A 13460-nucleotide genomic window follows, 5' to 3' on the forward strand; every position below is an offset into this window, starting at 1 on the left:
TGTCTTCCAGGTCTGCAGCATGGGGGTCTCCTGCTGTGAGGCTCATGTTCAACAGCAGCAGGTCTGCACTTGCTCGCTGCCTGCCCGTCCGCCTGCCTGCTCGTGCCGCCCCTCCCTGCAGGACTTGTGCAGAGCCCCATCCCCAGGCGAGAAAGGATGTGCCCCCGGCGGGGCTGAACCACCCAGGCAGCCTGGACCAGCTAGCTGGAGTCCGAGGGCCCTTGCCCAGCTGCTTCCTGGTAGCATCTGGTCTCAAGGAAGAGGTGGAAGAAGGAAAGGTGAAGTGTCTGGCACGGCGTCCCTGCGGGCAGAGCAGGGAGGGGCGGCCCAACCCAGAACTGCCCTTAGCATCATCTACCATCCCCATCCCAGCAAGGCCCAGAGCCCCTCAGTGCTGGGTGCTGCACAGACATGGTCTCCACCATGAGGAGAATGTGCTGTTTGGGGGGTGCCACGTGCAGCTCAGGGCCCCAGCACACGTTTGTGCCGTGCCCAGTGCCACACACGCCCACAGCACCCTGTGCACGCCGATCATCGACACAGCCCGGCGCTCCCAGACCCCTGCCCAGCACAGGGCCGGGAGCCCAGCTCACCGCCACGTGCAGCCCCCTGCCCCGGGGAGAGCCACCCCACGCTGCATTGAACCATCCTCCCCCCTGCACACCCCTGCCTGCGCGAGGGAGGCCCGTGCCGAGCCTGCGGGTGGGTACGGACCAGTCAGTAGTTTTGTAGAGGCTGAACGCAACAGGGATATTCACATTAAAAGTGGTTTCTCCCTGAGCGATGCCCTGTCTGTGTCGGTGGGTATAGGGAAAGACGTGCTAACCTCTCCTGCCACGCTGTCACACCCGTGGCCAGAAGTGGCTGGAGTAATAGGGCTTAGCATCGCTGAAGGAAGCAGGTAGAGGATCAGGTCAGCAAGTGCTTCCCAATTTCTCCCTGTGAACCTGGGCACTCTTGCTGCCAGGAAAGTACTCTGAAGTGCAGAGTTTTACACCATAATGCAGACAAGGACTGGGGAAGAACAGGAGTTGACATCATGCCGTTGCAAACACAATAGTGGGATACACATGCTGGAGCACAGCCTGACAGATAACAACAGAAATCTCGTAGTCCACCAATGCTGATAAAACTTCAGCTGGGATAACTGCATCCCAGTCTGGGCACTGCCCTTCTAAGGAAACACACAGCAGCTGAAAGGAGGTCAGAGGAAAGCCAGGGCTGGAAAACAGCCTACCCCAAAGGCTGAAGGAAACAGGGTCGCTTAATCTTAACTGGTGAAGGATGTGAAAGGGAGAGAGGAAGTTTTCAAATACATAAAAAGCTGTTGCAAAGAGGAAAGGAATAATCTGTTCTCTGTTGCCATGGTAAATGGGATAATGGGTAATGAGCTTACACCACAGAAAGGAAGAAATTTAGGTCACTCACTAGGAAAAACAAGGCTGGTAGAGCTAGCAGAGCACTGGTACAGATCACACGTGAGGTGGGCCAGGCTCCACACCTAGAGGTCTGTAAGGACAGAAGTGTAGGCAGATGTCAGAAATAACAAAAGCAGAGTTAATTGCTTCAACTTGTTCTCCTGAGATCACCCCTAGAAGTCATCCTTCAACCATCATCTCACCTGTGGATGGACACCAAAAGGACAAAAAGCTCCCCACTTGCATAGAGGAGAGGCTGCCTCTGACTCGCTCTCTTACGTGACAAATACAAATCTGAAAAGGACAAACAAGAGACCCCACACGCTGTCTCTCTGCAAACACAGGAAGGGAACAAGGCACCGTTTTCACCTTTGCTGTCTATGCTGCAGCACAAGCAAAATCCATCAGGGCAGCAGTGACTATCATTAACTGACCCAAGGAAAGGGGCTGTTCATTCCCCTTTCTTCACCACGATCTTAGCAGGAGGCTCATCTGTCAAGGTGGTAATTCAGCTCACAAAGAGATCTGCAAACAGTGACTGCAGAGAGCAGAAGCAGATGGTCTCAGCTCTTTTCCAGTGCCAGAAACACAGGCAGTTGCTGGCAAGCCCTGCTGAAGTCAGAGGGAGTAGGTGGTGGTTCACCAGAGGCCTGCTGAGAAGGAAGAACAAGAAAGATCTGCTTTTCAAAATATTAGTGGCAGGCCAGGAACTCCGGGCCAGGGAGAAATGGCCAGATAGCTGGGTACCACACGACCACCCAAAAAGCGATCACATAGAAATGCACAGGACAGGCTGCACAGCAGTGGGCAGGGGAGCAGAAACAGGAATGCAAGACGGACATGGGAAGAACGGTCAGCTTCATGTAGAACTACAGGGAGCTCTCAACTATGCTCTCCCAACAGGACTGTGCCTCACTAGTAGCAACCACGATCATCAAAGGTGCAACACACCACACGGGAGAAAGGGAAAGCCTTGAAACAAACGGGGTAAGACCCAGTGGACAAACTAGGATGCTGAGGCTTTAGCTTGAGCCTGGGAAGAGGCTAGCACAGCCTGAAGGCACGACATCACACCAGGCAGGGGTAGTGTTCAGAGATGGAGGTTTAATTTTCTGTCAGAAACACAAAGAAGCAATTATCATAGCTATGAATATTTGCTCACATAAGGCTCAGGACTGAGTGGGGGAAAGGCAGCAACAGCTTCACCCCTCCCCAAAATACTACCAAGTGACATCAGTTCACAAGCCCTATGAGATCCCACCCAATTGGGCTGCGCATCACACTGGCACTGGACTTTGCTTAGATCAAACTGATCAATTACATGGAGTTGATTTGGATGTGCTAAAGATGCAGCTCTAAGCGCCTGAAGGACAAGCTGCTGTCAGTCAAACGAGAGCCAAGGTGGCTCATGTTGCCCCCACTCTCCTGGGGGCACTAGCTTACCATATGGAAAAGAGTACTTCAAAAAGGTCAAAAGATGTTTATCCCTGATTGAGCTACTGCTCCCATCTTTATTAAACCCCAAGAGGTGTGGGACAAGGCAAGCCATGAGCAGGGAAAGACACAGACTACACACTACAGCTTTGGTGACTTCATGTAAGTTTGGTTGTTCATGTGCTTCATTGGATTTTTGTGACGGCTTCATGGATGGACTTGGCCACATAGTCCAGGTTCTTGGTAGTCAGGCCACACATGTTGATGCGCCCACTAGCCATCAGGTAGATGTGTTTTTCCTTGATCATGTACTCCACTTGCTTAGCTGGGGAAACAATTGGACATCAGGTCAGAGCAGTGACTCCACAGCTCAGAAAAGCCAAAGAACCAGTGAGAGCTGCTTGAGTCTTTCACAACAAGCAGAAAACTTCCGGCACTGGCCACTAAAATACTGCCTGAAGCTTCATCCCTGCCTAGCCACAGAGGCAGCGATACCAGGACCCCAGTGAGGTCACAGAGAGATTCCTGCCTGGACTGCTTCATCCCAGTTCACCCCCAGCAAAACTGTCCTCACCCAATCCTCCCTTCACCAGGCCACTTGATACTTACGGTTCAACCCTGTGAAGCTGAACATGCCGATCTGCTCTGTGATGTGGTTCCAGGTGCCTGGGGTCCCAAGGGACTCTAGGCGAGATCGGAGCTCTGACCGCATCAGCAAGACCCGATCTGCCATGGTCTTCACATTGTCCTTCCTGAAGCAGGCAAGAAACAGAGCGTGAGGGCGGGCACCCATCTGGTTCAGAGCCGTCTGGCCAAGCCTGGCACTCAGGGAGACAGCTTCCTCCCCGCTTTCCCTCTCCCACCGGCCTTGGCAACACGTACCACTCGGCAAAGAGCTGCGGGGAAGAAAGTGTAGTTGCCACGATGCGAGCTCCCTGGGAGGGAGGGTTGGACCAAGTGGTGCGCACAATCTTCTCCATCTGGGAAAGCACACGGTGCACGTTGTCTGCATCCTTCCCCACCACAGTCAGGTTCCCCACACGTTCATCTGTGGACAAGCCAAGAGACGTGAGCCATTGGTCCCACACATCACGGCAAAGCAGAGCCCTCCCCGCCCCCCCAGCATGCCAGCCCCATCTGTCTGGGTATGATGCTACTGGGCCAGCTTACTGCCAGACACTCACTGTAGAGCCCAAAGTTCTTGGAAAACGACTGTGCACAGAAGAGCTCAAAGCCCTCGGAGACAAAGTATCGCACAGCCCAGGCATCCTTGTCCAGGCTGCCAGAGGCAAAACCTTGATACGCCGAGTCGAAGAACGGAAACAGGAACCGGCGCTGCAAGGAGGAACAGTGTTAGAGGGAAACCCCTTCCCCACAACCTTCACTTTACCCCCCGCTTTCTCCGTAGGAGGGAACAATGACCATCAAGCTTCCGGGTGAATACAAAGGAAACATGATCTGGCAACACCTGACTGGGGTATTTTCTTTCTACTGAGGTAAAAGAACAGGAAGACTAAAGTTGTCAATAAAAGGTCAAATGCAGGAGAAAACTGCATTTGAGGACACAGGCACAAGACATGCGCCATCTTATATCCTACTATCCAGCACCTGCGAAAAGCAAGTGTCCATGGACAATCTTTCCAGCATGAGAAACCTCACTGCAGCCTGTGCCACAGAGTTTGAAAGCAAGAACCTGGAGGCAGAATCAGAACTGGGATGCTTCTGTCCTCTGAGCACAGCCAGCCAGCATCCCATCAGCCTCTCCCTTCAACATCCACCCTGTGGGACTCTTCCAGCTCCTGCCAAGACTCATGCCATTCCCTAGAGCCCATTTTGGATGCAAGTGCTCTGGCTGGCTCAAGAGCTATCTATCCCCTCAGTACTGCTTTAGTCCCAGTAGCATCCCATACCTTCATAACAGCAGCAATCTGCTTCCACTGGTCAGGAGTAGGGTCTGTGCCCGTTGGGTTGTGCGCACAGGCATGGAGGACGAAAATGGAGAACTCCGGGGCTTTCTGAGGAGAGAGTAGGTCTTGGTCACACACACAGATGAGACTGGGCACCCACAACAGAGGAGAGGCCCCGAACTGCCCTGGGCACCAGCAGTCTCTTTGGCAGAGATCTATTTCCGGGCACAGCACGGAAGAGCTCAGCCAGCTGCTGACAGCACAGCACCAAGCTTGGCCTGTCCCATGACAGTTCTACTCACCTCCATGTCATCCAGCAGCCCCTGGAGATCTAGGCCCCTCTTAGCAGCATCCCAGTAGTGGTAGGTTCTAATGTCTTTAAAGCCAGCATCCAGAAACACAGAGTTGTGGTTCTCTAAGGAAAATAGAACACTTTTCAGAAAAGCAGGCCCCACCTCCAGCAAGCCACCTTCTCCAGTCCTAGTAACTCCCTTTACTCACAAAAGAAAGGCCCCTCTCTTACTGCCCAGGCCCCTGCAAGAAGCTCAGCTGTGCCTCCCTCACCCACTGACCCACAGGGCTCCCTGCAAGGAGGCGGCAGCACTGATGACACCACTCACCCCAGGACGGAGCGGAGACGTAGACCGGGGTCGCCGTGTTGTTGTTTCCATTGTACCACCGCCTCAGAAACTCTGCACCGATACGCAGAGCGCCCGTCCCGCCCAAGGACTGGACACTTCCAATCTGCAACAGAGAAAGTTGCCAGCAGGGTCCACCCAGGTCAACTCAGCTATCAGTGCACAAAGAACTGAGGTGCTTGCAAGAGACAGAATCCCAGACATGGTCCCTGGGGTCACCCCAGCCAGGACACCGTCCCCTTCCAGTAGTCTTCAACCTCCTTCAGTGCTCAGGCTCATCCTGACACCTTCTACAGTTATAAACAGACTCCAGTTATTCCTGTTACTTTTTGTCACAGAGCACATTCTCAGCTAGTAGCTTATTTCAGGAAAGGTGGTCTATTATCTGACTTCAGTTTCCCATGGGGCCACTGTTAAAAGATGAAGAAAAAACAAATTCCAGTCGCAGCCCATGTTCGGTCTTTCCCCAGAACTATGACTACTTGCACAAACAGCTTGAAGTACGTGGGTTTATCAAGTAACCTAAAAGCAGCAAAGACCACGTCAGAGAAATCCTCAAATCTTGCCAAAATGCCGTTGCTCTGCACGTTTGTGCTTTTCTGCTCGGTATGCTGCAGAGACGCTTCGGGGATCCCAGTGGCTCTCCGAGCAAGGATCAGTCTCGCTCCCTGTCTGCCACCTACCCGGTTTTCCTTGATGGCGGGGCTGTCGTCACCGAGGGCGATGCGGGAGGCGTTCGCCCGGAACTCGGGCAGGCCCAGGATGGGCAGATACTCGTGGTTCAGGCTGTTGTCATTGGCGATCATCTGCTCCACCTTCTTCACCACCGGCAGGACCCATGGCTGCCCCTCGTCCGTGCGGTAGGCTGCGAGCGGAGGGAGACCTGTCCTTTCCACACCCGGGGGACACCAGGCCTCCCGGCGCGGCCTGCCCGGGGCACCGACACCCGAGGACGGCGGGCAGCCAGCGCGGGGCCGCCCCCATGACCTTGACGCTCGCCAGTGACCCGCCGCCTGTCCCGCCCGCCCCTCCGGCGCCCAGCCTCGCCGCGGCCCGGCGACCTTTCGAGCCCACGTCCCGCTGCTGCCGCCCAGCCGCTCCGGCAGGTGCCGGGACGGCCGCAAGGGCACCGGCCGGCCTGCCCGGCGGGGAGGGGCCCCTCCGGCCCGCAGGAAGCCGCCAACTCACCGCCCACGCCCAGGTTGACTTTCCGCGAGTCCCCGTCCTCCCGGAAGTCCGCCGTGAGCTTGAACACGGCGACAGGCGGGGCGCGGGGGACGGCGGTGAAGATGGAGGCGGCCATGGCGGCGCGACCCGCTCCGGTCCGGTCCGTTACGAGCAGCGCGCGGCGCCTGGAGGAGACGCTCACCTTCACCGGCGGGGAAGGGCCGCCGCGCGCTGCCGCCAATCAGCGGGCCGCGGGCGGCCCCGCCCCCGCCCCCAGCCAGCGGCGGCCCCGCAGCCCCGGGGGCGGAGCGCGGGCAGCCAATCGCGGCCGAGACGCCGGCTGGTGGCGGTCGCCGCGCTCGGTGACGCGAGCGGCGCGGGGACGCAGGCGCTGCCCATTGGCGGCCGGCACGCCCCGGCCCCGCCCCCTCCTCTGCGCGCGGGTTGCGCGGGCGGCGCGGTGCGCGGCAGGGACGCTCCGGGGCGCAGAGCCCGGGGGCGGCGGGGCGGTGCCCGCTTGTGGCCGGGGCCGGGTGCCGGCAGGCCCGGGGCGCCGGCAGGCCCGGGGCCGCGGCACAGGGGTGCAGAGCCTCCACAGGGGCTGCCGGGGAGCAGCGTCCCGAGGGAGTGGGTTCCCGGAGCTGCAGTGATGGGGGTGCAGGGTGGTCCCGTGGAACGGGGTGCTGCTGGGGATGCCGTGCCCGAGGCAGCGCTCGAGGGGCGTGGCATGGTCCCCAGAGGGGACCCGGGAATGGAGCATCAGCCCTGGAGTGCAAAGCTGGGCTGCACCACAGCCCCAGAAGGGCCGTGCCCGGGAGTGCAGGGTGGTGCCAGGGTGCAAGGCTTGGGGGGTGCAGGAAGGTGCCAGGAGGGGCCACGCCCGGGTGTGATGGGTCCAGGAGCAGTGCCTGGGGTGCGGGGTGGTCCCAGGGGTGCAGTGACCCGGGTGCGGGACGAGGACGGCTGCAAGGACGGTGGGTGTTTCCACCCAGGGGGGGTCACGGGGATCCTCCAGTGCCCGGGGTTGTTAAGGTACTTTCCCGATTCCCAGCCACCTCCAGGGCAGGCGCTGTGGGGTGGCTCCCTGAGACCCTCCCAGCCCCGAGGAAAGCCCAGAGTCACCTTCCGCCGCACGGGAGCCTCCCTCCAGGCGTGCGAGGACCTCCGGGGACCCCTGAGCGTCTGGAGCGATGCCGTCGCGGGATGCGGCTGTGCTGGGGGGTGTCGGCAGAGGGCAGAGCCGGCCCGCGGATCGCGCCGTCGCCGCCGGCAGGACTGTCTCGCGCGGCCCCGCCGCTTATCCCGCAACCCCCGCGGGCAGCGGCACTGCAAGACGTGACCGGCTTCGGCCTGGCCCGGCGGGACAGGCGGGAGGTGCCCGGGGCTGCCCGAGCACCCAACCCACGGCTCCCCCTACGCCTCCCCGGGGAGGGGTCTCGCTGCCGCCCGGTGCGTGGCCAGCTCCGTTAGGAACCCGCCACCCGTCTCAAGCGGCTTTTGAAGTTTGTGGGAATCTGCCCGCGATCCTACAGTATCTGGGAAAGGCTTCGAGGGAAATGGGAAGGATGTTGCGAACCACAGCCCCGGCAGTGCGACCCTCCCACCTCCAGCCTCGTGACATACAACACGGGGATACGGGACGGGAAAGACCACGTTGTCCCCAAACGCTTTTGCAGACAACCCGTGTCATACACTCCCTTTGTGAACCCAGCCAAGATCCCTCTGAAAACCAGTTTGGCGACTCGCCCCCCTCCCCTGCCGACGTTGGCTCCGCAGCCCGGCTGCCTGGGAGGGAGCCCGGAGGTACAGCCCTCGCCTCCCGCAGCTCCAGGCAGCACCTGGAAGAACTGCCCAGTGCACTTTCTGCTTAGCATGAGAGCGGGGAAAAGGTAGAGCTGCCCGGTGGCACAGCAGCGTGCCAGAGCTTCTGCCTTCAGAGAAAACATTTTAATGGAAAAGGCAGAGGAGTAAGACGACAGTGCTAGACCAAAGCCTTGGCCCTGGTGGGGTTTTTAGCGCAACTCGGATGAAACCTCTATCACGCCTTGAGAAAAGACTGTGTGGAAACAGAGAAAGGGCTTCAGGTCTGCTGTCTGCAATAGCTGTCAACCCCTGCAAATGTCTGACCTTGTCAAGGTGCTGTAAGGGCATCTCCGAACCCTAACCTTAACTCTAACCCTAATCTTAATTCTAACCCTACCCTTAACTCTAACCCTAAACTTAACTCTAACCCCAACCAGATGAAGAGCGCTTGGGTTTCTTGAGGTCTGTGGATGCTGCTAAATGAGACACTGCAGTGCTCAGCAGGGAAGCAGCAGATCAGAGCAAGGGCATCAGAGGTAAAAAATGGGGGTAGCCCACCACAGCGTGGGTCATGCTTTCTGCTCACGAGGAGTAAAGCACTGCACAAGTGGGATGCTGCAATGGGAAACGCCAACCAAGGCTGCTTAGAGCATCCTATTTCTGGAGCAGACAGAAGTGCTGGGGAGTCCCCAGACTGGCAGGCTCTCACTGCACTTACTGGTTTCAAATCCTACCACTCTCCAAAGAGCACTGGAATATTTAGGGACATGGCCAAGTCCTTTCCCAGTGTAGAGCAGGGAAGTCACAAAGGTGCAGGCATGCTGCCTGCCAGGCTGGCTGCACCAAGCTGCTGCTTGGGACTGTCAGAGCAGGCCGAGCAGTGCCAGTTGCAGGAAAAAATGCAATTTCCCCAAATCAGTACTGTCTTGCTCCCCCTCCTCAGGAGCTTCTGGGCAGCAGGACTTTAGCGCTGCCAGTCCCATGGAGACTGCCTGTGCCACTGCCTGCTCCTGTGAGGCCAGGGTCGCTGACCCAGCAGGAGTTACCTGCCGGTGTGCCTGGCTGCCCCCAGCCCGATCGGTGTCCCATGCCCTTGGCGGCGCAGAGTGGGGCTCTGCTGGGAACAGATGCAGGAACGAGACAGACAGGCACGAAGCAGCAGGCTGCCGGGCCCCCGAGCTGGGTGGCTGTGTGTTAGCAAGATCCCTGTGGCCCTGAGCTTTCATCTCCCCAGCCTACACAAAGGGTGCCACCAAAATGTATGTAAAAGCAGGAGAAACAAGGGAGCCGGCCCTGAGGCATCCCTCCCTTCATCTCCTGCCTCCGACTGACAGCCAGCAATGACCTGCCACTCAACGGGGAATGCTTGCACACCTTACCTGGAGCAAAGGAGCCCCTTGGGCGCACACTGCCGCGCCGCACGCAGGCATGGCCCCCCACACTCAGCCCCTCCTGGGAGCCAGAGGCAGGGGAGCTCGGTGGCCAGCCCAGCTCCTGCAGAGCTCAGGCTGCTACGGGGATGCAGAGACCATTGGGGACCAGATGCTGCCCTCCCCACACCATCAAGCCTCACGTGGGCTTGGAAAAAAGCCCTTTTTGGTAAGGTGTGGATTTGCTCTACTCACCCCATCCCCTTCACTCCCCCTCACAAGATCCATCCTCACACCCCTCTGGCCTCTGCCTCATCCTCTTCCTCGCCAAAGAGCCCTGCCCAATGCCGAGGTGCCCTCGATTTCGGCATCACAGCAAGGGTTTAGGCTGCCCTGCCCCGAGGCACTGCCCATCTTGGGCTGAGGCTGGGCACAGGCAGCATGCGGGCGAGGAGCAGAGTTGTGGCTGTTTCCCAGTGGGTGCTGCGCGGGGGCTATTTTCCCAGCCGTCCTCCGAATACAGATGTTTTCTCTGTGCAGGATCCAGACAGAGGAGAGTAAAATGTTTTCATTCCAGGCTTGTGGGGTCAGGTCATGGTTTGTCTAAATGGCTTTTGTTGCTGTAATTATCAGATTAGCTGATCTCTGGCAGTGCGTTTAGGGGCAGCTACATTAACTGTGGATCCTGACCCCCTCCGCCGCTACCCTGCCCAGCTGGGGCAGCAGATTTGCAATGGAGTGATGAGGATAGGGGATGCCAGGAGAGCCAAGTGAAAGGTTCATGCTTGGTTTTGTGCTGGTACCCAGCTGGACCCTGGCCCAGGAGCAGTGGGCACGTTTAGGGAAGACAGCAGTGAGCCTCCTTGACCTCCTCAACACACAAGAGGATGCTGAGCTGGCCTGATCCTTTCCTCCCACTCCAACCTGCAACACACTGCAGCCAGAGAGCCCTGTCCCAGGCACCTGCCTGCTGCTGTGGCTGATGCTCAGCATCCAGATGCAGGACGGGTGCACCTGAGGTGCTCAGGGCTGGTGCTCCCTGCAGGCAGTGAGCCCAGAAGGTCATGGGGGGCTCTGAGACCCTGCACTGGGTCTTAGATGGGGTGCCCAGGACTGGTGTGAAGGGTGAGCAGCCCCCCAGTAGCTGGGAAGGCGCAGGAATAGGAGCATGAGATACCAGACCAGACGGAGAGCGTGACAGGGAGATGAGAGAGCAGGGCGCGGGGCAGATAAAGAGGGATCAGGAGTTTCCGGCCCCCGCCAGCCCCTGGCTGGGTCTGTCTGTCAGCACCTGCGAGTGCTGATGGCACCAAGCCCTGGTGGCAGCCGGGGCTGTGGGTCCTGCCGAGGGGCACGGTCAGGGGCTGGGAAGGGGCCCCCACCGCTGCCTTCCTGTTGCACTGGGGCACCGGCAGCAGCTTGGACCCCAACACGGCTGAGGATGGGCAGTGCCCACACACAGGCCCACGGGTGCCCCCCAAAACTGAGCCCCTGGCCACACTGCCCTGCAGCTCCCTCCTCGCCAGCCTCACCACACACACAGCTAGGGAGTGCCAGGAACTTCACCCATCAGCACCAAAAAAATTCAGCTCCTGCTCTGCTGAGCTGCAGGTGAACATGCAAGTGCTCAGTAGCTGCTCACTCGGGCACCGTACCTGCAGTGGCCGTCTGCTTCCTGACACACTGTCCTACCTCCTCTCCCCCCTGCCGTAGGTGGGAGCAATAGGAGTTTCCCTTGAGCAAGGCAGAAGCTCTAAAGAAATTAAATCATTCCAAGTGAGAAAAGACTTTATCATTTCTCCATAAAACAAATTATTTAAAATGTGGTTTCACTGCATTTCCGTTTCTAAAGTCTTATAATGCCAGAGCATAATAACCCTCTGAATGAAGACTTCTGGAGCAGGACATCTACATCTTCCCTTTCAAAGACCATTTTAACCTCTTTGAATGCTTCAGAAAATGTCAACAGCAAACTTTTGCCTTTAAACACCACATTCCTGCAGGAAGTTTTGGCTTTAGCAAAACATAATATAAAAATAATACAAAAAAAATATAGCAGAAGCTATATTCCTGGTATTTTTCCTAATTGCCACCATGACAGAGCTTGGTTAACTCCAGGTTCATCTTCTTCGCTTCCAGCTGAAAGCCAGAAAGCAACCCAGAGCACCAAGGACAAAGGCTGTGCACCCCTGAGAAGGAGCATTTCCACCAACCCAATTAGGCTCAAACCTCTCCTGCCATCGCTGCTGCCTGGGCACAACCAGAGGTTCACCATTTCTCTATTTGAACTCATTATGCCCATCCGTCCTGGTGTCTCCGAACTCCCAGCCTGGCCCATGGACCACTCAGGACCTACCTACCCCATGGACATGCTCAGTTCCTCTGCATCTGCTTGTCCTCCAGGCACCCTGGAGGAGCGCTGGCCCTGAAAGGGGCGAGGGATGGGCTGGTCCCAGTGCTTGCCATGGGATGAGCTGTTGGGGCTGGGAAAGCCTGTTTCAGAGACCTGTTTTTCCCTTTTTTTTTTTCCTTTTTGCATCAGCACCCACTGACAGATGTCAAAAGACTGGCCTATGGACCATGACCTGCCCAGGTGCTGATGCCTGGTACCCTGGTGCATTAAAGGTGGTTTCTCAAGGGTGCAGAGGACCAATAGAGAAAAGACTGGGCTGTTGGTCCCTGAGCATCTCCAGCCCTGGAGCAGGCAGGCACTGCCCTGTCAAGGCATGGACTTTTGCACAGCCAAATAAGCTGCCTTTTGGAGGCCTGATGCTGAGAGACAGCTGCCACTCCCAGGGCCTAGAGTGCCATAGAGGCAGCGAATTCCCTACCCAAGCCTTTGCCCCCTCACCAGCGAGCCTGGCTCATGCCTCCGGACAGAGATACGTGACGTGTCGCTGGGAGCTGCTCCGCTGTGGCGTGCCCAGGCTGCCAGGCAGCTGCGGCAGCCCGGCTGCACCCGTGGGGCAGAGGGACGGAAGGGTCTGTAGCACAGCCAGTCCCAGCTGGACTCCTCTGGGCAGGGCTTGTGCCCCGGCACAGCTGCGACGAGGCCAGGAAAGAGGACTCCAGCTCCCTCACAGGGACCCTGGTGCTGCGGGTAGCTTCTGGATCTTGGTGTAGGAGCAGATTTGCTGAAAACAATTTATTTAATATCAAAAATAATTTCTTACGGCCTTTTGGCTGGCGTCAGCCGAGCGCTTACTCACCCGGGAATTCAAACAAAGGCAGGGCTGGCGCCCAGCCAGGGGGTCGGGCGCTGGGTGGTCGTGTCCATCCCGGCCTCAGACCCGCCTCTGGGTCACTTGCGGGCTTGTGGCATGATGTCTCCATTTATTTATTGGAAATGTTTGAACAGGAAATGCTAATGGTTTGGGTTTGTGGAGACAGCTGGAGGGGTCCGGCCGGAGCTGCTGGGAAGGGGAGGGTGCACTGGGACGGGGCAGCCCGGAGACGGGGGAATCGGTGCCGCCGGTGCTGCCGGTGGGGATCTGTCCTCTCTGTGCTTGGGGTGGAGGACTCAACGGGAGGGCCTCGAGGGCGCTGCTGCCTCCTCCTTCGCAGCCGACTGCAGCCGCCGCTGCAAAACGCACGGCCGTGCTGCAAGCGTGGGGCTGCCGTCGGCGCGCCGCCGTGCCCGCTGCCTGTCCCCCGCCGTGCCCGCTGCCTGTGCCCCGCCGTGCCCGCCGCCTGTGCCCCGCCGTGCCCGCTGCCGGGGAGCAC

At 58.3% G+C, this 13460-nt stretch overlaps 1 protein-coding gene across 1 annotated transcript; it reads right to left on the bottom strand.

Annotated features, from left to right (window-relative positions):
* Window positions 1-2701: 2701 nt before the first annotated feature.
* GOT1 (glutamic-oxaloacetic transaminase 1) lies at window positions 2702-6700 on the bottom strand. Its single transcript, XM_086616518.1, has 9 exons — window positions 6586-6700; window positions 6081-6262; window positions 5380-5503; window positions 5062-5174; window positions 4763-4867; window positions 4037-4187; window positions 3735-3900; window positions 3462-3604; window positions 2702-3177 (listed from the first exon to the last, which is right to left on the bottom strand). The coding sequence occupies exons 1-9, from the start codon at window positions 6698-6700 to the stop codon at window positions 3038-3040; spliced, it is 1239 nt and encodes a 412-aa protein (XP_086472644.1). The 3' UTR covers window positions 2702-3037.
* Between the last annotated feature and the right edge of the window lie 6760 nt (window positions 6701-13460).

This window comes from Tauraco erythrolophus, chromosome 9 (genome assembly GCF_009769465.1).
Source record: "Tauraco erythrolophus isolate bTauEry1 chromosome 9, bTauEry1.pri, whole genome shotgun sequence".
Taxonomy (NCBI): Eukaryota; Metazoa; Chordata; class Aves; order Musophagiformes; family Musophagidae; genus Tauraco; species Tauraco erythrolophus.